The sequence below is a fragment of the Haliotis rubra genome, unplaced genomic scaffold (assembly GCF_003918875.1).
Source record: "Haliotis rubra isolate DU_JTF1 unplaced genomic scaffold, ASM391887v1 Scf8, whole genome shotgun sequence".
Classification (NCBI taxonomy): domain Eukaryota; kingdom Metazoa; phylum Mollusca; class Gastropoda; order Lepetellida; family Haliotidae; genus Haliotis; species Haliotis rubra.
The window spans coordinates 1428482-1447376 of NW_025767523.1; the positions used below are offsets into that span (position 1 = coordinate 1428482).

Genomic DNA, 18895 nt, shown 5'->3' on the forward strand with positions numbered 1-18895 from the left:
GTTTGCAACTTGTGTACAGGCGTAGACACATTTGGTTCGACCACGTTTCTAGAAGGCGGCTATAACCATATCTATATCCAAGCATGGAACCTGGGCCCTTCAGGGGCGGAGCATGTGCTTCTTTCGTCATGGCATTCGACATTCGATTGTGATATGTTCAGGACATTTGTCCACAGACTTGTACTACTGCTGACCCGATGTGGACTTAATCTCATGATATCTCTTAAAATTGTTGATTATTCGTTGGTCTGGTTACTTACTTGTTTCATAATTTATTTCTGTACGTACTTTTTTTCATAAACCTTGCGTTCTTTTACAACGTATCTCCACGAGACATTCTTTTTTGTTTACAGTCGAACCCCAATATCTCGAACTCGGTTGAGTCGAATTCTCGGTTGTGTCGAACTCATCTCGCGGTCCCCTTACATGTATCATTATTTTTACCTGATGTCTCGAACTAGATGTGTCGAATTCCCGGTTGTGTCGAACTCATTTTATTTTGGTAAATTACATCTTTTTGTATGCATATTTATTTGTCATGAATAAAGTGATAGAATTGATTTATATTTTTATAATTATATTTTAATTTAATGATCAGTACTGATGTAAACGTCAAACTTTTGCCTTGGTCTCGACGAGTTCGACACAACAGGGTTTGACTGTTATTTTTATATAACATTTTAATACCAGCGTCCCCGACATAACAAAGTTGTAAAGAAGAGGTTTACAATTTAAAATGGAATTTAAAACAAGACAATGTTTGTGTGTGTTGTGTGTCCGCCTGTTCATAATTACGAAGGATTCCGTGAGACCGCCCCTCCCCGGAAAGGAAGGAAGTGTAGATTGTTTCCCAGTTTTCAATGAAGAACAGCTTTCCGACAACATATCGTTGTTCCTAAATGCCCGTGTCATTCAGCACAAATCGTCTCTTTCCGTAACCTTCAGAAACACAAGTGTTACGCGAACTCAAATCGACACTTGCAAACAGAAGATAGTATGGCCCAAATTATGGTTCCACATTTAAGCTACCATATACCATGAGAAACAAAAGCTACTAGTTCGCACATAATATGCAGTTTATTACATTGTATATGATAATGGGTCTACTACATGGCATGAGAATGAGTGTTGGTCGATCAACGCATCCAGTCTCAACTAAGGAGTGTCTCTCTCACTTCTGTGTTATATCGAGTCTGGTCCGAGCGAACCACGGTTTGATCTCATGAAGAAACACCACGTCATCAACTCACGATTAAAACATTCACCCACGTCACACATTGTTACACCGATCATAACAAGTAGGACGACAGTCTCCATATTGCAATGGTTAGAGTGTCTGCCCTTAGAGAGGAAGGTCGAAACAAGTGAAAAGATGATATGTGACGGAGCATGGAGTGTGTACTGTGTCTGAGTTGGGTATCCCTGTGTCTGAGTTGGGTATCTCTGTGTCTGAGTTGGGTACCCCTTTTAAAGTATGACATGGTACATTAATGTACATGGAATACACTGTGTCTGAACTGGCTATCCATGTTAAAGTATGACATGGTACATTAGAGTACATGGAATATACTGTGTCTGAACTGGCTATTCATGTTAAAGTATGACATGGTACATAAGAGTACATGGAATATACTGTGTCTGAACTGGCTATTCATGTTAAAGTATGACATGATACATTAATGTACATGGAATATACTGTGTCTGAACTGGCTATTCATGTTAAAGTATGACATGGTACATTAGAGTACATGGAATATACTGTGTCTGAACTGGCTATTCATGTTAAAGTATAGCATGGTACATTAATGTACATGGAATATACTGTGTCTGAACTGGCTATTCATGTTAAAGTGAGACATGGTACATTAGATTACATGGAATATACGGTGTCTGAACTGGCTATCCATGTTAAAGTATGACATGATACATTAATGTACATGGAATATACTGTGTCTGAACTGGCTATTCATGTTAAAGTGTGACATGGTACATTAGAGTACATGGAATACACTGTGTCTGAACTGGCTATTCATGTTAAAGTGTGACATGGTACATTAGAGTACATGGAATACACTGTGTCTGAACTGGCTATTCATGTCAAAGTATGACATGGTACATTAGAGTACATGGAATACACTGTGTCTGAACTGGCTATTCATATTAAATTATGACATGGTGCATTAATGTACATAGAATATTCTGTGTCTGAACTGGCTATTCATGTTAAAGTATGACATGGTACATTAGAGTACATGGAATATACTGTGTCTGAACTGGCTATTCATGTTAAAGTAAGACATGATACATTAATGTACATGGAATGCACTGTGTCTGAACTGGCTATTCATATTAAAGTATGACATGGTGGATTAGTGCCCTCGACTAGTACAACCAGCCACATATGCGAGCACTCGGCTGTATAAATTCAATGATCTTGAGCCCGATGTTAAAGCCCCACTTCATCTCATCTCAGTAGGGAGATGAACCAAGCATCAACCCATCCTGTCCCTGGCATACAACGGTCCGCCAAATCATATGAGACAGATTCTGTTGTTCTTTTGAAAATGCTATATTTCTAGTTTCTAACAAGTGTTAAATTTCCAGCTGCTGTCTTTCCTCTGCCATTTCTGACTGGACATCTGATGAATCTGTATCAAGCGACTCCTGAACGAAGCCATTTTTAAACAAAAGGAAAGCCACAATGAAGCAAGCTGACGACAGTACTTGAAGTCCGATATCCATAGACTTCATGCGATAGCGCAGAAGTGGGAGATCATACAGTGCGCATGCGCCAGTCTCGCCACACTTTATTTGCCACAGTCTGCACGTGCTGTCAATCACCATCCCATACACAACAGGTGATGGGAGGAAACCTGAAAACAAACGAAATAAAACCAATTACCAAATTTAAGAAACGTCAGTGCCTCCCTTAACACAACACAATACTATGGCGGGACGTGGTCGTTCTTTATTCTCCCATTAATTATCGATTTGATTTCAGGAAACACCAATAATGGTTGATTTGTATAAGATTTTCTGCCCGAAATGCACGTCAATTCATGGATTAACCACAATCGTATACGTTTAGTCAAAATGTTCACAATGTTTGTGACTTTAAAATCACAATCAAAACACCTTTTATATTATTTACTTTCTTCCTTTGAAAATAATCCCAAAACACCAAGTGTGTACTTTCTTTTGTACGTCAGTTTATTTCTAAATTCCTTTCGATTTTGACTTGAGATTTTGAAAAAGTACCATAAGTATAACTGTTTCAATCAGAGATATTTATAGTGACTCTAAAGATCTAGGGAAGCGATCAGAAAAAGAGTTTTCCCAAACATTGGCAGACTGATACCTCTTATGCCATTAATTTAATTACAACGTCGTTACCATAGAAATATTCTCTATGTTTAACACGAATACCCACCTACAGCACCGTTCAGGAAAGCCGATATAGCTAGACCCATTGATTTGTCACGCGGCTCAACAGTCCTAAAAGATGAAATTAAAACACCATCAACTCATTGTCAACTTTAGTTTGAATAACACTGCAGAAATAAATAGGTCTGTCATCGGGAAAAAAGTGACACAGGTCGTATACACTGATACTACTTTGATGAATGCTGTATTTTCAAGCCGAAGATCACAGCCTGGGACTCGATCCTAACCTGGCTAAGGGGCGCAACTCTACAAAGCCATGTGCAACGCACTAGATCAATGGCCACAGTGCTCTAAAATATATATTGGCTTCGACGTATCAGGTCATCTCATAAATAAGGGACAATATCTGTGTGACACTGATGAATGAAAGCGAATTTAGCTCATCCAAGTATCTTTTGATACGTATACACAAGAAAATGAAACCTTAAGTGGCATCACTTATTTGTATCCATGCGAGGATGTAACTTGTTTCGAGGGCCTAGTTGTAACATATATGAATACAGCATAATAAAGGCGAGCGAAAGTGTTTGCATATTGTTTTACACCGCATTACTCCAGTAGGGGCGTAGTATGAAACCAGAATTGGACTCAAAACATTGAACCCCATGATCGGTGAACCTTTTACCATGAGGTGACCGCAATGTCTCATGCACCGCACCTGCAAAACAGTGAACCCCATGATCGGTGAACCTTTTACCATAAGGTCACCGCAATGTCTCATGCACCGCACCTGCAAAACAGTGAACCCCATGATCGGTGAACCTTTTACCATAAGGTCACCGCAATGTCTCATGCACCGCACCTGCAAAACAGTGAACCCCATGATCGGTGAAACTTTTACCATAAGGTCACCGCAATGTCTCATGCACACCTGCAAAACAGTGAACCCATGTCAGGATGAACAACGAATCCCATTTAGCGCCGTTGACACACCATGGCCTTGATGGTGAATCACACAAGCTGTGCCGATACTGATAGTGACACTGATGTTGATGCTGATGCTGGTTCTTGTGCTGGGTGCTGATACTGGCATGTGAAAACTTTTGAAACTTTTATTCGAAACCACCTCCATCGGCACTTACAAGGCACTGACATGGTAATACTCCACTCAACATAAAACCTATGCCATACTAAGTACATGCTTTGGGTGTTGTCGGATATGACTTCGAAATTCGACCTACTTGATGATGATCATGAAAACAGGAACTATGGACACTGTCGCCACGGTGCCGGCTACAAGGTCAACGAGTAGGTAGGGGTACAAGAAGGGGCAATCTCTCTGGCACCATCCAGCCGTCCCCTCATCCCCAGGAATCTCGCTACATCCCGTATACGTCTGAAATATTGGTCAGGAGAAATACATATTTCATCTTCAAGAGGAGTACTTTCATATAAAAACGTATTCCAAAGGCAATGATTCTTTTAAAGAATTCAATAAATGCATGAATTACAAAAGTAGAAATGCAGTACAGTGTTCTTTTTAGACTGGAATCCTGCCACAGAGACTGAAATACTCACAGTTCCATTCTGAGACTGACATCCTGCAAGACAGGGATTGATGTATGTCTCCCCGTCAACCCCACACAGTGGCAGGAATTCGTTTGCATCACAATTACAAACGGAAGTGCTGTTCATCATTCTGAAATACAGAACCAGATGGTTTTGTTTTAATACGAGAGTAATAATAAATTTGTAGAGTGCTTAATATCCACCTAAAAGATGATCAAATACAAACAGTTATTAATGATGTCTTTGATTGAAGTTTAACTTAACCCTTTAACTTATATGTATTTTCATGAACTGTTCAGAGACTTCTTACAAAAGAAATATGGAAGTGTAAGTATAATTGTACTCTTCTCAGTATATTGTTTGTAAGCTTGTGTTCTATTGTTAATATTGTGTCGGACCAATAAATGTGCATTATGCTACAGATAACCTCCCTATGTCGCTAAAATCCGCCCCAAGTCTACCAACTTTTCACTGGCCTATCTATTTCAACTGAGAACATTAACTGATTATTACAGATAATGGATATTTATCACAGTGACAACTGCACTCTTGATGTCCTGATTATTTCAACTGATATTTACCTCTAGTCACCATAACCCTTGATGTCCTGATTATTTCAACTTCAATCTACCTCTCGTCAATATAACCTTTGATGTTCTGATTATTTCAACTTGCATTTACCTCCCGTCACCATCATGTTCTGATTATTTCAACCATTTTCCTCTCGTCATATAACCTTTGATGTTCTGATTATTTCAACTTGCATTTACCTCCCGTCACCATAACGCCTTGATGATCTTTGCATTTTACCTCCCGTCAATATAACCTTTGATGTTCTGATTATTTCAACTTGCATTTACCTCCCGTCAATATAACCCTTTGATGTTCTGATTATTTCAACTTGCATTTACCTCCCGTCAATATAACCTTTGATGTTCTGATTATTTCAACTTGCATTTACCTCCCGTCAATATAACCCTTGATGTTCTGATTATTTCAACTTGCATTTTACCTCCCGTCAATATAACCTTTGATGTTCTGATTATTTCAACTTGCATTTACCTCCCGTCAATATAACCCCTTGATGTTCTGATTATTTCAACTTGCATTTACCTCCCGTCAATATAACCTTTGATTGTTCTGATTATTTGCATTTACCTCCCGTCAATATAACCTTTGATGTTCTGATTATTTCAACTTGCATTTACCTCCCGTCAATATAACCTTTGATGTTCTGATTATTTCAACTTGCATTTACCTCCCGTCACCATAACCCTTGATGTTCTGATTATTTCAACTTGCATTTACCTCCCGTCAATATAACCTTTGATGTTCTGATTATTTCAACTTGCATTTACCTCCCGTCAATATAACCCTTGATGTTCTGATTATTTCAACTTGCATTTACCTCCCGTCAATATAACCTTTGATGTTCTGATTATTTCAACTTGCATTTACCTCCCGTCAATATAACCTTTTGATGTTCTGATTATTTCAACTTGCATTTACCTCCCGTCAATATAACCCTTTGATGTTCTGATTATTTCAACTTTACCTCTCGTCAATATAACCTTTGATGTTCTGATTATTTCAACTTGCATTTACCTCCCGTCAATATAACCTTTGATGTCCTGATTATTTCAACTTGCATTTACCTCCCGTCAATATAACCTTACCTCCCGTCAATATAACCTTGATCTGATTATTTCAACTTGCATTTTACCTCCGTCAATATAACCCTTGATGTTCTGATTATTTCAACTTGCATTTTACCTCCCGTCAATATAACCTTTGATGTTCTGATTATTTCAACTTGCATTTTCTGATTATTTCAACTTGCATTTACCTCCCGTCAATATAACCTTTGATGTTCTGATTATTTCAACTTGCATTTACCTCCCGTCAATATAACCTTTGATGTCCTGATTATTTCAACTTGCATTTTCCTCCCGTCAATATAACCTTTGATGTTCTGATTATTTCAACTTGCATTTACCTCCAGTCAATATAACCTTTGATGTTCTGATTATTTCAACTTGCATTTTCCTCCCGTCGTCAATATAACCTTTGATGTTCTGATTATTTCAACTTGCATTTACTTCATCCTCCGTCAATATAACCTTTGATGTTCTGATTATTTCAACTTGCATTTACCTCCCGTCAATATAACCCTTGATGTTCTGATTATTTCAACTTGCATTTACCTCCCGTCAATATAACCTTTGATGTTCTGATTATTTCAACTTGCACTTGCATTTTTCAACCTCCCCGTCAATATAACCCTTGATGTTCTTTTTTTCATTACCCGTCAATATAACCTTTGTGGTCACTTGCATTTACGTCAATATGGGTAGTTCAACTTGCATTTACTAATCTCGTACGTCACACGAGTGTCGTATCGCGTTGACCTGTGTCGTTACGACTTGACCTGAGATTCGAACGATTTGATTGGATAACCGATGACCTCTCAATAAGGTCACATTCTGACGTAACTATATTTTCATTCATAACGAACACGTAAATTCATTCATTTTACAACTTAAATGCATTGTGGGAATGTAAGCATCGAGAACGTTGCCGTGTCGCTGTTTTATTGTGAGTCGAACTGAGACATTATATCCGTCGAAAAACATAAACGCAATGTTTCCACCAGTGATGTTAGCCGAACGAAGCAACTGCAAACCAAGAAACGGTGTGCTACGGAGTAGTTTACTGTAGGAGGCTGTTCGAGGCGATGACAACTGACATGCATCGTGACGTCGGTTACCAAGGCAGTGACGTCATTTTGGTGTGACGTCATGCAAATATTGTACTACAGTACAAAACTCTTCCGCAACCCTTTATGAAACCGGTTTCGGTTTGAAACCAAAATATGAACAAAAATACGCTATTTTGTCAATTTAATGCATGTAAGACGTGGGTAATAAATAAAATACCACACTCGGTCTCATTACATACGAATTATACGAAACTCTTGGCCTTCCTATGTTATCTGACCTCGCTTTCGCTTGGTCAGATACCACAGGAAGGACACTCGTTTCGTATAATTCGTATGTAATGAGACCTCGTGTAGTATTCTCTATTGATGTTCTGATTGTGTCAACTTGCATTTACCTCCCGTCAATATAACCCTTACTGTCCTGACTTTATCAGCTGATATTTACCTTACGTCACGATAGCCCTTTCTGTCCTGAGTATTTCAAAAGGCATTTACCTTACGTCTCCATAACCCTTGACGTCCCGACTTCATCAGATATTTACCTCCCGTCACCATCATAACCCTTGATCTTCTGACTTTATCAGCTGCTATTTACCTTACGTCACCATAACCATTAGTGTTCTGATTATTTCTACTGAGATGTACCTTAGATCGACATGACATATGGTGACCTGAAAACCAGTTTTCCAGCTGACACTTACCCATCGCCACCTAGACCATTGATGTTTGGGTTGTCACATCCAAAGGCCCACATGAGGGTGTAGAGGACTGTGCCAAAGGCTGTAAGAACGGCTATCAGCTTCACGCATCCCCTGTTGGTCAGCTTGAGTTTGCTCGTGAGGATACCTCCAAGTAATGTCCCCACAATGGCCCAGAACAAACCTATAATACCTAGATTGTGACATAAAGAAACAAACCCGCTTTAATATGATTAGCACCATAGATATTCACGCACTTATACATGCAACGGTATGTAAACGAACCCACATCAACGCCCCACCCTCCACAACATCGGCGCACGCACGGACATGCACAAACACCCATCCGCGCCGAAGAAGTCAAGGGCAAAGAGTCACACAAGGAGACTTATCTGGAAATGGTTTCATATAAGATAAAGGCAAGATTGTATGGATATCAACTTCTTTATTTTGATGGACACGACGCGTCGAAGTATATTCTTATTCCTTCATCGGGTGAATGAGGGATATATTCAGGTGAATGATGAAGGGGTAAGAATATACTCCGAAACGTCGTATCCATCAAAATATAGAAGTTGACATCCATAAATTCTGGCGTTTATGCGTAATAAATGCTGTTCAAATACTGTAATGAAATTTACTCTTCACAGCTTGTCTGCGTATGTATGTGGTGTGTCACAGGTGTATGGTCACGTTGAGTTACAAATGTATGTGAACAAGGTACAGTGAACAATGGAATAACATATTAAGATATAATGTCCGTACATATAGTAAAAGATTGAAAGTGATAAATATATACTGAGTTGTTATTTAAACAAACACCCATATCAATGGACATGCCTCATTAAACAACACATTACCAAATACATACCATAGATGAAATTTGCTTCGGCAGCCGTTGTGCCAAATTGGCTCTGAATGTATTTAGGTGCAAAACTCAAATAGCCCCCAATAAAGAATAAGGCACTGCAATCGCCCAGAAGGATACAGGCAATTACTGGGTTCTTCACAACCCGTAATACCGATCTTGGTAAGTCTGCGGAAGGAGAAAATTATACATGTTCTTTTACACTGATGTTTATTCCATGAAAATCAACACAAATGCATGATAATGATGTGTGGGAGGTCATTACAAAATGACTCAGTGGAGACCAGTACATGCAAATCTGCTCAGCGACTTTAGCCTTTTCGTCTTCAACAACCCATGCTTGTCGTAAGAGGCGACTAACGGGATCGGGTGGTCAGGCTCGCTGTCAACATGTCATCGTATATTAACTGCGTAGGTCGATGCTCATTATGTTGATCACGGGATTGCCTGGTCCAGACTCGATTATTTACAAACCGCCTCAATATAGCTGGGATATTGCTGAGGGCAGCGTTAAACAACAGACAAACTTCATCAGACGTGACCCCGCTCTCTAACCTTACGTTTTATCACCGAAGAGCACATCCGACACAACGTTGTCACATCCCCCACCTGATATACAAGCTCCAAAGAATTCTACTGTTCGTTACCACAGGGGACATTTCACCTTTTAATTGTCCAGGCATTTTCAATCAAGAAAACATGAACCGGCAAGTGTTCGAAAAGAAGTAGATGTACTTTGTAAACTATCAATCTGCTTCGTCCGTTTCCCCACCTTACAAAGATCACTTAATTTGAAACGTGCTTTCCATGCTGTTACGGATAAGTAATACACCCAAAACAGACACTTTAACTTTAATTTTACAATCTGAATATACACATTCACGATAAGAATGTTTTCACGAATCTGCAGAGGCAGCCAGTTTCATCTAACAGTAAAACACGACACCGGAGCCACCTAACAATTGCTCTACCTCGGTGTTGATTCTCAAGTCATACCTGTAATATACTTTTTCGTTCCACTATAGGATCCCAAATTTATAGACTCTATTCCAAATGAGAATGCCCGTTTCGCTTTTTAAGCAACCGTGTATATCATCCAATTTGCTAAGCAAGATCAAAATAACGTCCCTCAGATCGATCTAAGTGTGAAAACAGACTTCTAAGCAACATAGAGATGCAATACCTACCCACAATATCTCTCTTAAGTGAGGTTGTAGTTTCCAGAACATGGACTGTGTGTTGGTCTTTGGGTGCCCGTATGTGTTTTGGGAAGCAGCCTAAAGGTATAGCCAGAACGAGAGCGGCACATCCGAACAACAGGTAGCCAATCCACCATGCCCCAATCCACTCAGGATGAAGCGGACTTAACTTGGAATCTTGAAATTAAAGCATGGCAATACATGTGTTAATGAAACGTCAGATGTGATTGGCATTTAGTTTATTCATTGGAACGTTTTACGAGTCCGTTGCGTGCTTTTAAACAAGAACGCACGTTGCTCGGGAGATTCTGCAAACATCAGCGCCTCGTCAACATTTGGGTTAAAATTGGTCTTCAGCAAGATTGCGTGTCGTAAGAGGTGACTAACGCGATATTCTGAGGTTTGCTCACTTGGTTCATGCATTTTATCCCCACAGCTTCCAGCCCTAAGAGACAAAACCGCTTGACATGCCGGGGTCCAAGGGCCGTCCTCCCTGGCCGGTCATGAAGCCCCCATGAAGCCAACGCATATTTGCAAATTCTTTTCTCAGACAAGGCACTGACAACGATTTGTACAGACCCATTTGAGTGATTTTTAACGGATTTTGATTTTGATCTTTCATATGAATCCAGTTTGGCGTGAGGTTTATCAGTTTTGTCGTGAGAGCGTGACATGAGTCATATGTGTGAGTCTCATGCAAATGCGTGAGAGTTGGCAGGTATGCATCCCAAGTGCGTAGATCGATGATCATGATGTCGTAACATTCTGTCCAGACGTAATAATTTACAGACCGCCGTTGCAGTGCAGCGTTTAACAACAAACAAAAACCAAAAAAACCCTAAAAAAACGCCATTGTGTTGTCTCTACAGCTGATGGCGTAGATAATTACATTAAGACACGGTTTGTCATGTCTGTTTGATTACCAGGCCACCGTGGTAGATTTATAATACCTCTCTGGATGCGGCATAAAACAACATTTACTAACTCACCACTCAGATCCACGGGTATGTTGCTCAATACTCCACCCAGCCCGAATGCTAGAACTGGTCCAAGGAATGTGATAGTCATGATGATACCTGCAGTAGGAACCACTGGACTAAAGACAAAGTCACTGCCAGAATGTGACCGAAAAGGAAATATATGTGAAGCTCTGCGATGTTTCAATATTAAAACCATTGGGCTAGGCAACGGCATTATACGCAAAGGGAAACCACTCCTATCTAAAACTAAAATATACTGCCCTTGGTGTATTGGAAAGGTCACGGCCATTGCTAATCGCTTGCAGACACCTTTCGTTGTAATTGTTTTTTTAAATGGAATGTTGTTTCACAATTCTTGCAACACCGAATGGCGTTAGAATAGAACTTTTAGATATTGACTCGATAAATATGTGGTTCACAACCGCAAATAACTATCACTATCCGGTTTGAAGACCCGGTTCAATAGTCAAAATCTTTTGTTAAGTGATGTTTCTGTCAGTCAATCCTGAATGAATGAATATTGCTATACGCCGCGACAGCAATGTTCCACTTATTTTGGGCGAGATTTTTGGTCGGCTGATATTATACACAAGTTATGTATAGGTTAATCACCCTTACAAGGTAGTTATTTAAATAAACTCTGCGAGGGCTTTATTGTTATTAAATAGAAATATTGCCCTAGGGCAGTTATTCAGTTATGCTAATAAAACACTTCCAAGAACAATGGACATAACCTTCCCTAGTGGTTTAAATCGTGTTATCGTTGAGGCCCTAGACAAATAGTTATCAGCTGTCTAAAATGCCTTCAAGGAATAACTGGCTTTATTAATGGCTGGTATCTACTTTCGAATGAGAATTTACTGGCTTTGCAAATATGTGACTCTTTCACCCAAACTCTTTTATTCAAATGTAGCATTTGGAAACGCACCTGTGAATAAGCTTGACTGTTGTTTATCACGGGAGTTATTGTCAAGATAGGGAAGACCCAGGGAAAGACGTGGTGATTTCCCAATCCCTTGAAGCACCATGCACACAGCAAATACATTGAACATCCACTGACTAGTGCCGGTCCTTTCATCCTCCACATCAGGACATCGTTCGCTGACATTTGCTGAATCCTCACAAAGCCGGACAGTGTGAGTGGAGGAGTGATTGAAAGATGCTTCATCTATACCAGGAAGTGACGTAGGGTTTATGAAGCGCAACAGTCCCAGCATGCAATTAGCCAAGCCAAACAACACCAGTGCGCAAGACAGGATCCTCGGTATGAACCGCTTTCCTCCAAAATGGCCGAAAAGGAAAATGGTCGAAAGGAAACCGATTTCATTGCAGCTTACTAGAAAACCGCTTTTGGTGCTACTGAGCCCAAACTGTGTCTCTAACGTCGTAATCTGGGACACCGTGTACGTCTTTACTGTCTCCACAACAAGAGACGCTACGCTGAAGACGCTAGCGAAGCCGATGATGTTGCTGAAACAATGACGTCGACGTCTCCCCGTCTCATTAATGGTTGCAACGTTCGACGACATCGTGATATTCCTGAAACATGTAACAGCTGATTGAATATTTATAAGATAAAGGTATCCTTATTTAGCCGCTCTCTGTTGCTGTTGAACATTACAGTCCGATGAACATCAAAAGATTATTTATATCATTAGATCACAACAACAAAAAAACAAAACAAATGACACATATGTATGCGGAGAACAATTTGATAATTTACTATCAACAACACAGCATCTAAGCCTTTAGTTTCGTTAAATTGTTCCGCCTGAAAATTATGATACTGTTGATATGACAATGTGCATTACTAGCACACACGTTTATCGCTTCACCTGAGCTGAAAACCACGAATTACAGTAAATTGAAGCATACATCTTGCAACAATATTAGCTGATATGCTTCATTAATAAATGTATGAAACGGAAAGTAAATTACCACATGCTAATTACTCTTCCATGTTACATGAAGACATTTATGTATGAGTGACAAAACCCTTGAAAAGGTTTTTCAAGGCTATTGAACGAGATTAGAATAGCGATATACCTGCGGCTCAAATTAAACATCGAAAACCAGATCACCTGGTTCAGATTTCGCCAATCCGAACAGACATTCTGAATCACGTGCATAGAGAAACAGATGCACAAGCAGCAGAGCATAATTGGTCCTTGGTGATGCCTATTTGTTTGAATGATTTTGTCAATGATGAGGTCCAGCATTTCACATATTGTTTCAAAGTAAACTTCACAAGATAGGTAAATTGCTCTAAAAGTACCAATAAACTTTACTTACAAATAACGATCAAGGACTTAACCTTTTCCTAAAGGTTTGTCGTGTAGGAGAGATATGCACACAAGATAGATAAGTTGCTCAATGCGAACCACGTTTGTTTACAAATGATTATCAAGGAAATAACTTTTTCCTAAATTTGTCGTGTAGGTTAGATATGCACAAAAGATAAATAAGTTGCTCAATGCGAACCACGTTTGTTTACAAATGATGATCAAAGAAATAACTTTTTCCTAAATTTGTCCTCTAGGATAGATATGTACAAAAGATAGATAAGTTGCTCAATGCGAACCACGTTTGTTTACAAATGATGATCAAAGAAATAACTTTTTCCTAAATTTGTCCTCTAGGATAGATATGCACAAAGTTCAGCAGTACCAAACTCTGACAATTCCTGTGACTGTTAACATTTAAGCAAATCATTCAGTTTTGAAAATTCCACACGGTAGTAATTCCGCTTGTTTCAAATACTTTCTGAGAATCCTTCTTCAGGATCTGGTTAATCTTTGAGACATGCATTTGGTTGCATTTGCTATTTGTGTGGATCTTTGGAATTCAGTACAAAAGAGAAATCGACAAGGCATGTATGGACATGTGCCGTCTGAGCACGAGTACCACAAAAAGAGTGGGTGAATGCGTGCGTTTAGTTTTACGCCGCACTCAGCAATATTCCAGCTATATGGCGGCTGTATGGTAATGATCGAGTCTGGACCCGGACGTTCAGTGATCAACAGCATGAGCATCAATGTACGCAATGACATACGATGACATGTGCCAATGAAGTCAGCTAGCCTGACCACCCGATCCCTTCTGTCGCCTCTTACCAAAAGAAGAGACATTGAGTAGGTGATACATGCACTACTGTTAAAACAGTACTATCCCGGTCCTTTAATATAAACGTTGATACGATATAGCAAAAGAATACTTTCTAATGACCTTTCTCTTACTGTGAAGAATCGTACATTTATTATAGGTTGCTAGAAATTATGATAGGTTGCAAGGATGAACAGTCGTAATCGTACTTTACCTCATGCCTCGGTGTGCCTTCTGTGGAAGAATGTGTCCGAGTGCCTAAACAAACCTCTGGACACATTATACATAGCGGTGCTTGTCGGAGAACACATGTTACGTTTCAATCAATTTACGTTGCATCATTAACCACATTATTGGTACCTAATCAGTCCTCACCTGATCACTGGATTGTCCATTTAATTAAACGTTGCTCTAAATGCCCTATAATTTGTACCGACTGACCCTGGCATTAGCCTGTTGATCACAACAATCGTTTGTCTTAGTATTATTGAATTCAATTATATGAACGATTTTATTGGGTCAATAAAAGCGTCAAGTTCAGATTTGTTGATGACATCTAAGACTGTACTCTGAGTCTGTTTAAAACTTATTTTTGTTTTGTTTGTTTGTTTTTTAATGCCGCGCTCCAGCTATATGACGGCGGTATATCAATAATCATGTCTGGACCAGAAAATCAAGTGATTGACACCTCAGCATCGGTCTACACAATAGAGATACGATGACATGTGTCAGGCAAGTAGGTAAGTCTGACCACCTGATCCTGTTAGTCGCCTCTTAAGAAAGCACGGCGCATAATTATTAAATAAGCATTATTTAGGAATTGTTGTTGACGTGTTCATTTATAAGCCATGACAGCGACTTAAAACTGTATTGCAGGACTTTCCAATAGTTACCTTTCTGTTCATCTCGGGCTGTATCCCGGGAGCTCCAGCTCTTGGTCGTCACGGTATGGCTGAGATATTGCCGATGTGACGTTAAATATTAACTCACTCACTCCAGCCCTTGGAGTGTACATTTCATCACATTTGAGGAACAATCAATGGTTTTTCCATTACCTGTTGCTATCATCTTTTGGTGGTCATTAATGAAGACTCATGATATAGTCGGAATCGTAGAGATGACTCTGCTTTTAGCGGGATTTCTTGTGGATATAGGAACGGGCTTTGTGGCTTTAGCTTATCATTACAAATCAAGTTTAAAACATGACGGGAATGTAAAGAGGCTTTGTGCATTGGCTGAATGTGAATTTTAATCATTTCACACATTAACTGTAACAAGCATACAACTAGCAGATATATGTTTATATATGTCATATGTATATATATACGCATTCTTGTCAGGCGGTGAATTTGATCTTCATGTCTGTTTACAATGAATGTGCATATTGGCACGAAGGTGTGTCTGGTACACCCTCTTCGATATTTCTAATAATCTAATTATGATATTTCCATTCATTAGATCGATTTATCATTACCGCACCAGCAGTGTAGATTGCACCTGAGCATTTTATTGTCTACGCTATTAAATATCGATATGACTGAGCCCGTATTCACGTCACAGATGGTAACAAGGGGATGCCAAATCAACACATCAATGATTTGATCATTTAAAATTGACAGAGCCCTTTCGTCTAATTACACTCGTTAGTTACCTTTAATAAGATCCACAACTTAAATATCATTTTGTCTTGCCTGGTATGTATAACCTGGAAGGTTCATTAAATGGGGCAGTAATAATTATATACATTACCAAAAATATATGTCAATATTGTCATATGTTATATTTGGGATTACACTTTCTTAGTAAATGTTATATTTGTACAGATTCTAGTACTTTTACTTTGGTTGAGTCCCATCCGATTCGAACCCACACCCTCAGAGAATCTACCAGTTTGAACTAAGGGCTAACGATTCTTAAGTGTGTTGGAATATAACTACAAACTGTCAGTCCTACTATTCGGGCTTCAGTTGAGGCTAATTCCTCCTTTTCAATCATGAATTGTGTATTCACCCACCTGAAAATTCTGACGGTTGACTTGTAAATTTAATTACGTCATCCCAAACACAGACACTTCTACATTGCTTCTTCAAAGCATGCAAGCCATCAATATACTGAAAATAAGTTAAATCGGCAATCAGCAATATTGCCCACTGGTCGACATGTCTTCATGTAAACAGCTGAGAACACGTGAGTGAGTGTGTTAAAGTTTTAAGTCACATCGGCAGTATTTCAGCAATATCGTGACTATATCAAGTTATATATTTATAATAATTATAGGTAAATTATAAAAACCTGTCACCGAAGGATAGTAGAACAGCTAGTTTATCACAGATGGAAATTTAAAAACTAGTAATTAAACTTAAAACATTTTAACTATAGAAGACGATGCAATGTAAAAACAGGCTATAGACTGCTAACAACTGAAGGTAGATCACCATACTAAGGTGCCATGGGTACTTAGCTGGATTTACACCATCCCTTCAGCTATTGGCAATTTTAGATAATCTAGCCATAAATTAAAATACCATATATAAACTACGATTAAAAATAGTAGTAGGTTTAAATGAACTTTGAATGTTTGGGGACTTACGTACCGAGAACACGTGCGAAATGTATAAGAATCATCATAATATTCCTCCAAAACAGATTCTGCAAACGTTTCGTCGACAGATGACTACGAGTGTTGATAATTACTCACAAATGAATGGAGATCAGAAGTCCTCACCTTCCTAGTTTATGTTCAACGCGTAGCTTTAGATCCATGTGATACTCGACCATTAACGCAGACCACCAGAAAGTGTGAGAGTAGGCACGGCTCTCCGTTATTGACATCAACTCTCATGACGGACACTTGTCAAACATCCACACAGATAAATGACACGTGTCATAACACCAATGAATATCACATTTTGTCTGACCTGAAATATTAACTATTCGTTTCAAGTTTAATGTTTATGAAATAGAAAATTAAATAAAGCCAGGGCGAGATAACAAAACATCCGTAACCAAGGAAACCTTGTCTACTCACAGAGATGATGTCCCCAGTGATATTGCAGGAATATTGCTAAAAGCGGCGTAAAACCATACTCACTCAATACTCAGAGAAGTTGTACATGTTTCGGTTTAAAACATGTCTTTTAACTCAGTCTTTAGTGTCCTTCCTTGTGACACGTTCAATCATGACACAATAGTGTATCACTTCCCTTTATGATGTTATGTTTTTGTTTACGATAAAGAATGTCAGTGCAAAAGAATAGTATACTCATGCCAATAATGGTTGTCACCCCCTTCAATTTTTAAATTGGTGAGGGGTGTGGGGAGTAATGAGGGTTGGGGTGGGGAGGGGTGACAACCATCACTGGCATGAGTATATTACCCAGTTTTGACTCAGGATTTAGATTTAGTCTTAGATAGTTATCTTACCTTTACTGCGTGACGACCATGGCATACTTAGAAGATAAATAGTTTGGTTTGTTCAATATTATGTACCACACTGTTACAGTTTTATTGTTTTCAAGTTCCTGAAATGTAGTGTCAACAATTTTGTCGTTGGAACAATATGACGCAATCTATCGTCCATGACGTGACAAGATGTTATCCAGCCTCATGTAAGAATGATATACCTGAAATTTGGAATACACAACACAATGGCCAGTGGACCCTGCTGCCATGGGGTGGCCAGCCCAGTCATGTGAAACACATGTGGAAATAACTGCAGGTCTTCTCACGACCCACTGTCTTTCCGCAGGGGCGGTGGGGTAGCCTAGTCGTTAAAGCGTTCGCTCGTCACGCCGAAGAGCCGGGTTCGATTCCCCACATGGGTACAATGTGTGAAGCCCATTTCTGATGTTCCCTGCCACGATATTGCTGGAATATTGCTAAAGACGGCGTAAAACTAAACTCATTCACTCACTGACTTTCGTTATCTCTCCGGGAACTTGGCAGTGCTCTTACTGTAGAGTGGAAAAGGCTCTTTGCTACCGTCAGACACGGATGACGATACTGCAAGGCTGTGCCGACATCCCATATGTACTACTGAGTGTTTTAACGATGTATTTGTTGATACCCTCATTTTAAAGAGTGGCCCGACTGACCCAACCTGATGCTGCCTGGCATTGTGCCATACATGATTTTTGTTCAATAAATATTTCTTCACGAACTACTGTCAACGGCCATTTCAAGAAATGCACGCAGTTTGAAGCAGTACCTTGATGATGATATTTATCAATGCGTCAGTGGTATGTATCAAATGCTATGCACACTTGGATCTATTACGAAAACATTTTGAGACACCCCGTAGTCAAATCCAAAATCGTTATGGAGGGAGCTGCTCACAGATGCGATTATCTGTACCAAAGTAGATCATCTAACAGCAC

At 39.4% G+C, this 18895-nt stretch overlaps 1 protein-coding gene across 5 annotated transcripts; it reads right to left on the reverse strand.

The window, feature by feature from the left end:
• Positions 1 to 1062: 1062 nt before the first annotated feature.
• Positions 1063 to 17330, reverse strand: LOC124261473 (solute carrier organic anion transporter family member 3A1-like). 5 transcript variants are annotated; one of them, XM_046695793.1, is made up of 11 exons: positions 17245 to 17330; positions 16534 to 16630; positions 12346 to 12956; positions 11427 to 11513; positions 10426 to 10614; positions 9242 to 9406; positions 8374 to 8563; positions 4963 to 5083; positions 4626 to 4780; positions 3431 to 3495; positions 1063 to 2873 (listed from the first exon to the last, which is right to left on the reverse strand). In XM_046695793.1, exons 3-11 carry the CDS (start codon positions 12944 to 12946, stop codon positions 2593 to 2595), a joined length of 1854 nt encoding a protein of 617 aa, XP_046551749.1. In that variant the 5' UTR covers positions 12947 to 12956; positions 16534 to 16630; positions 17245 to 17330; the 3' UTR covers positions 1063 to 2592. The 5 variants fall into 5 exon arrangements, with proteins under 5 accessions (XP_046551749.1, XP_046551750.1, XP_046551748.1 ...); XM_046695794.1 differs by having other exon boundaries at positions 17218 to 17289; XM_046695792.1 differs by lacking the exon at positions 16534 to 16630 and having other exon boundaries at positions 17245 to 17299.
• Positions 17331 to 18895: the final 1565 nt, after the last annotated feature.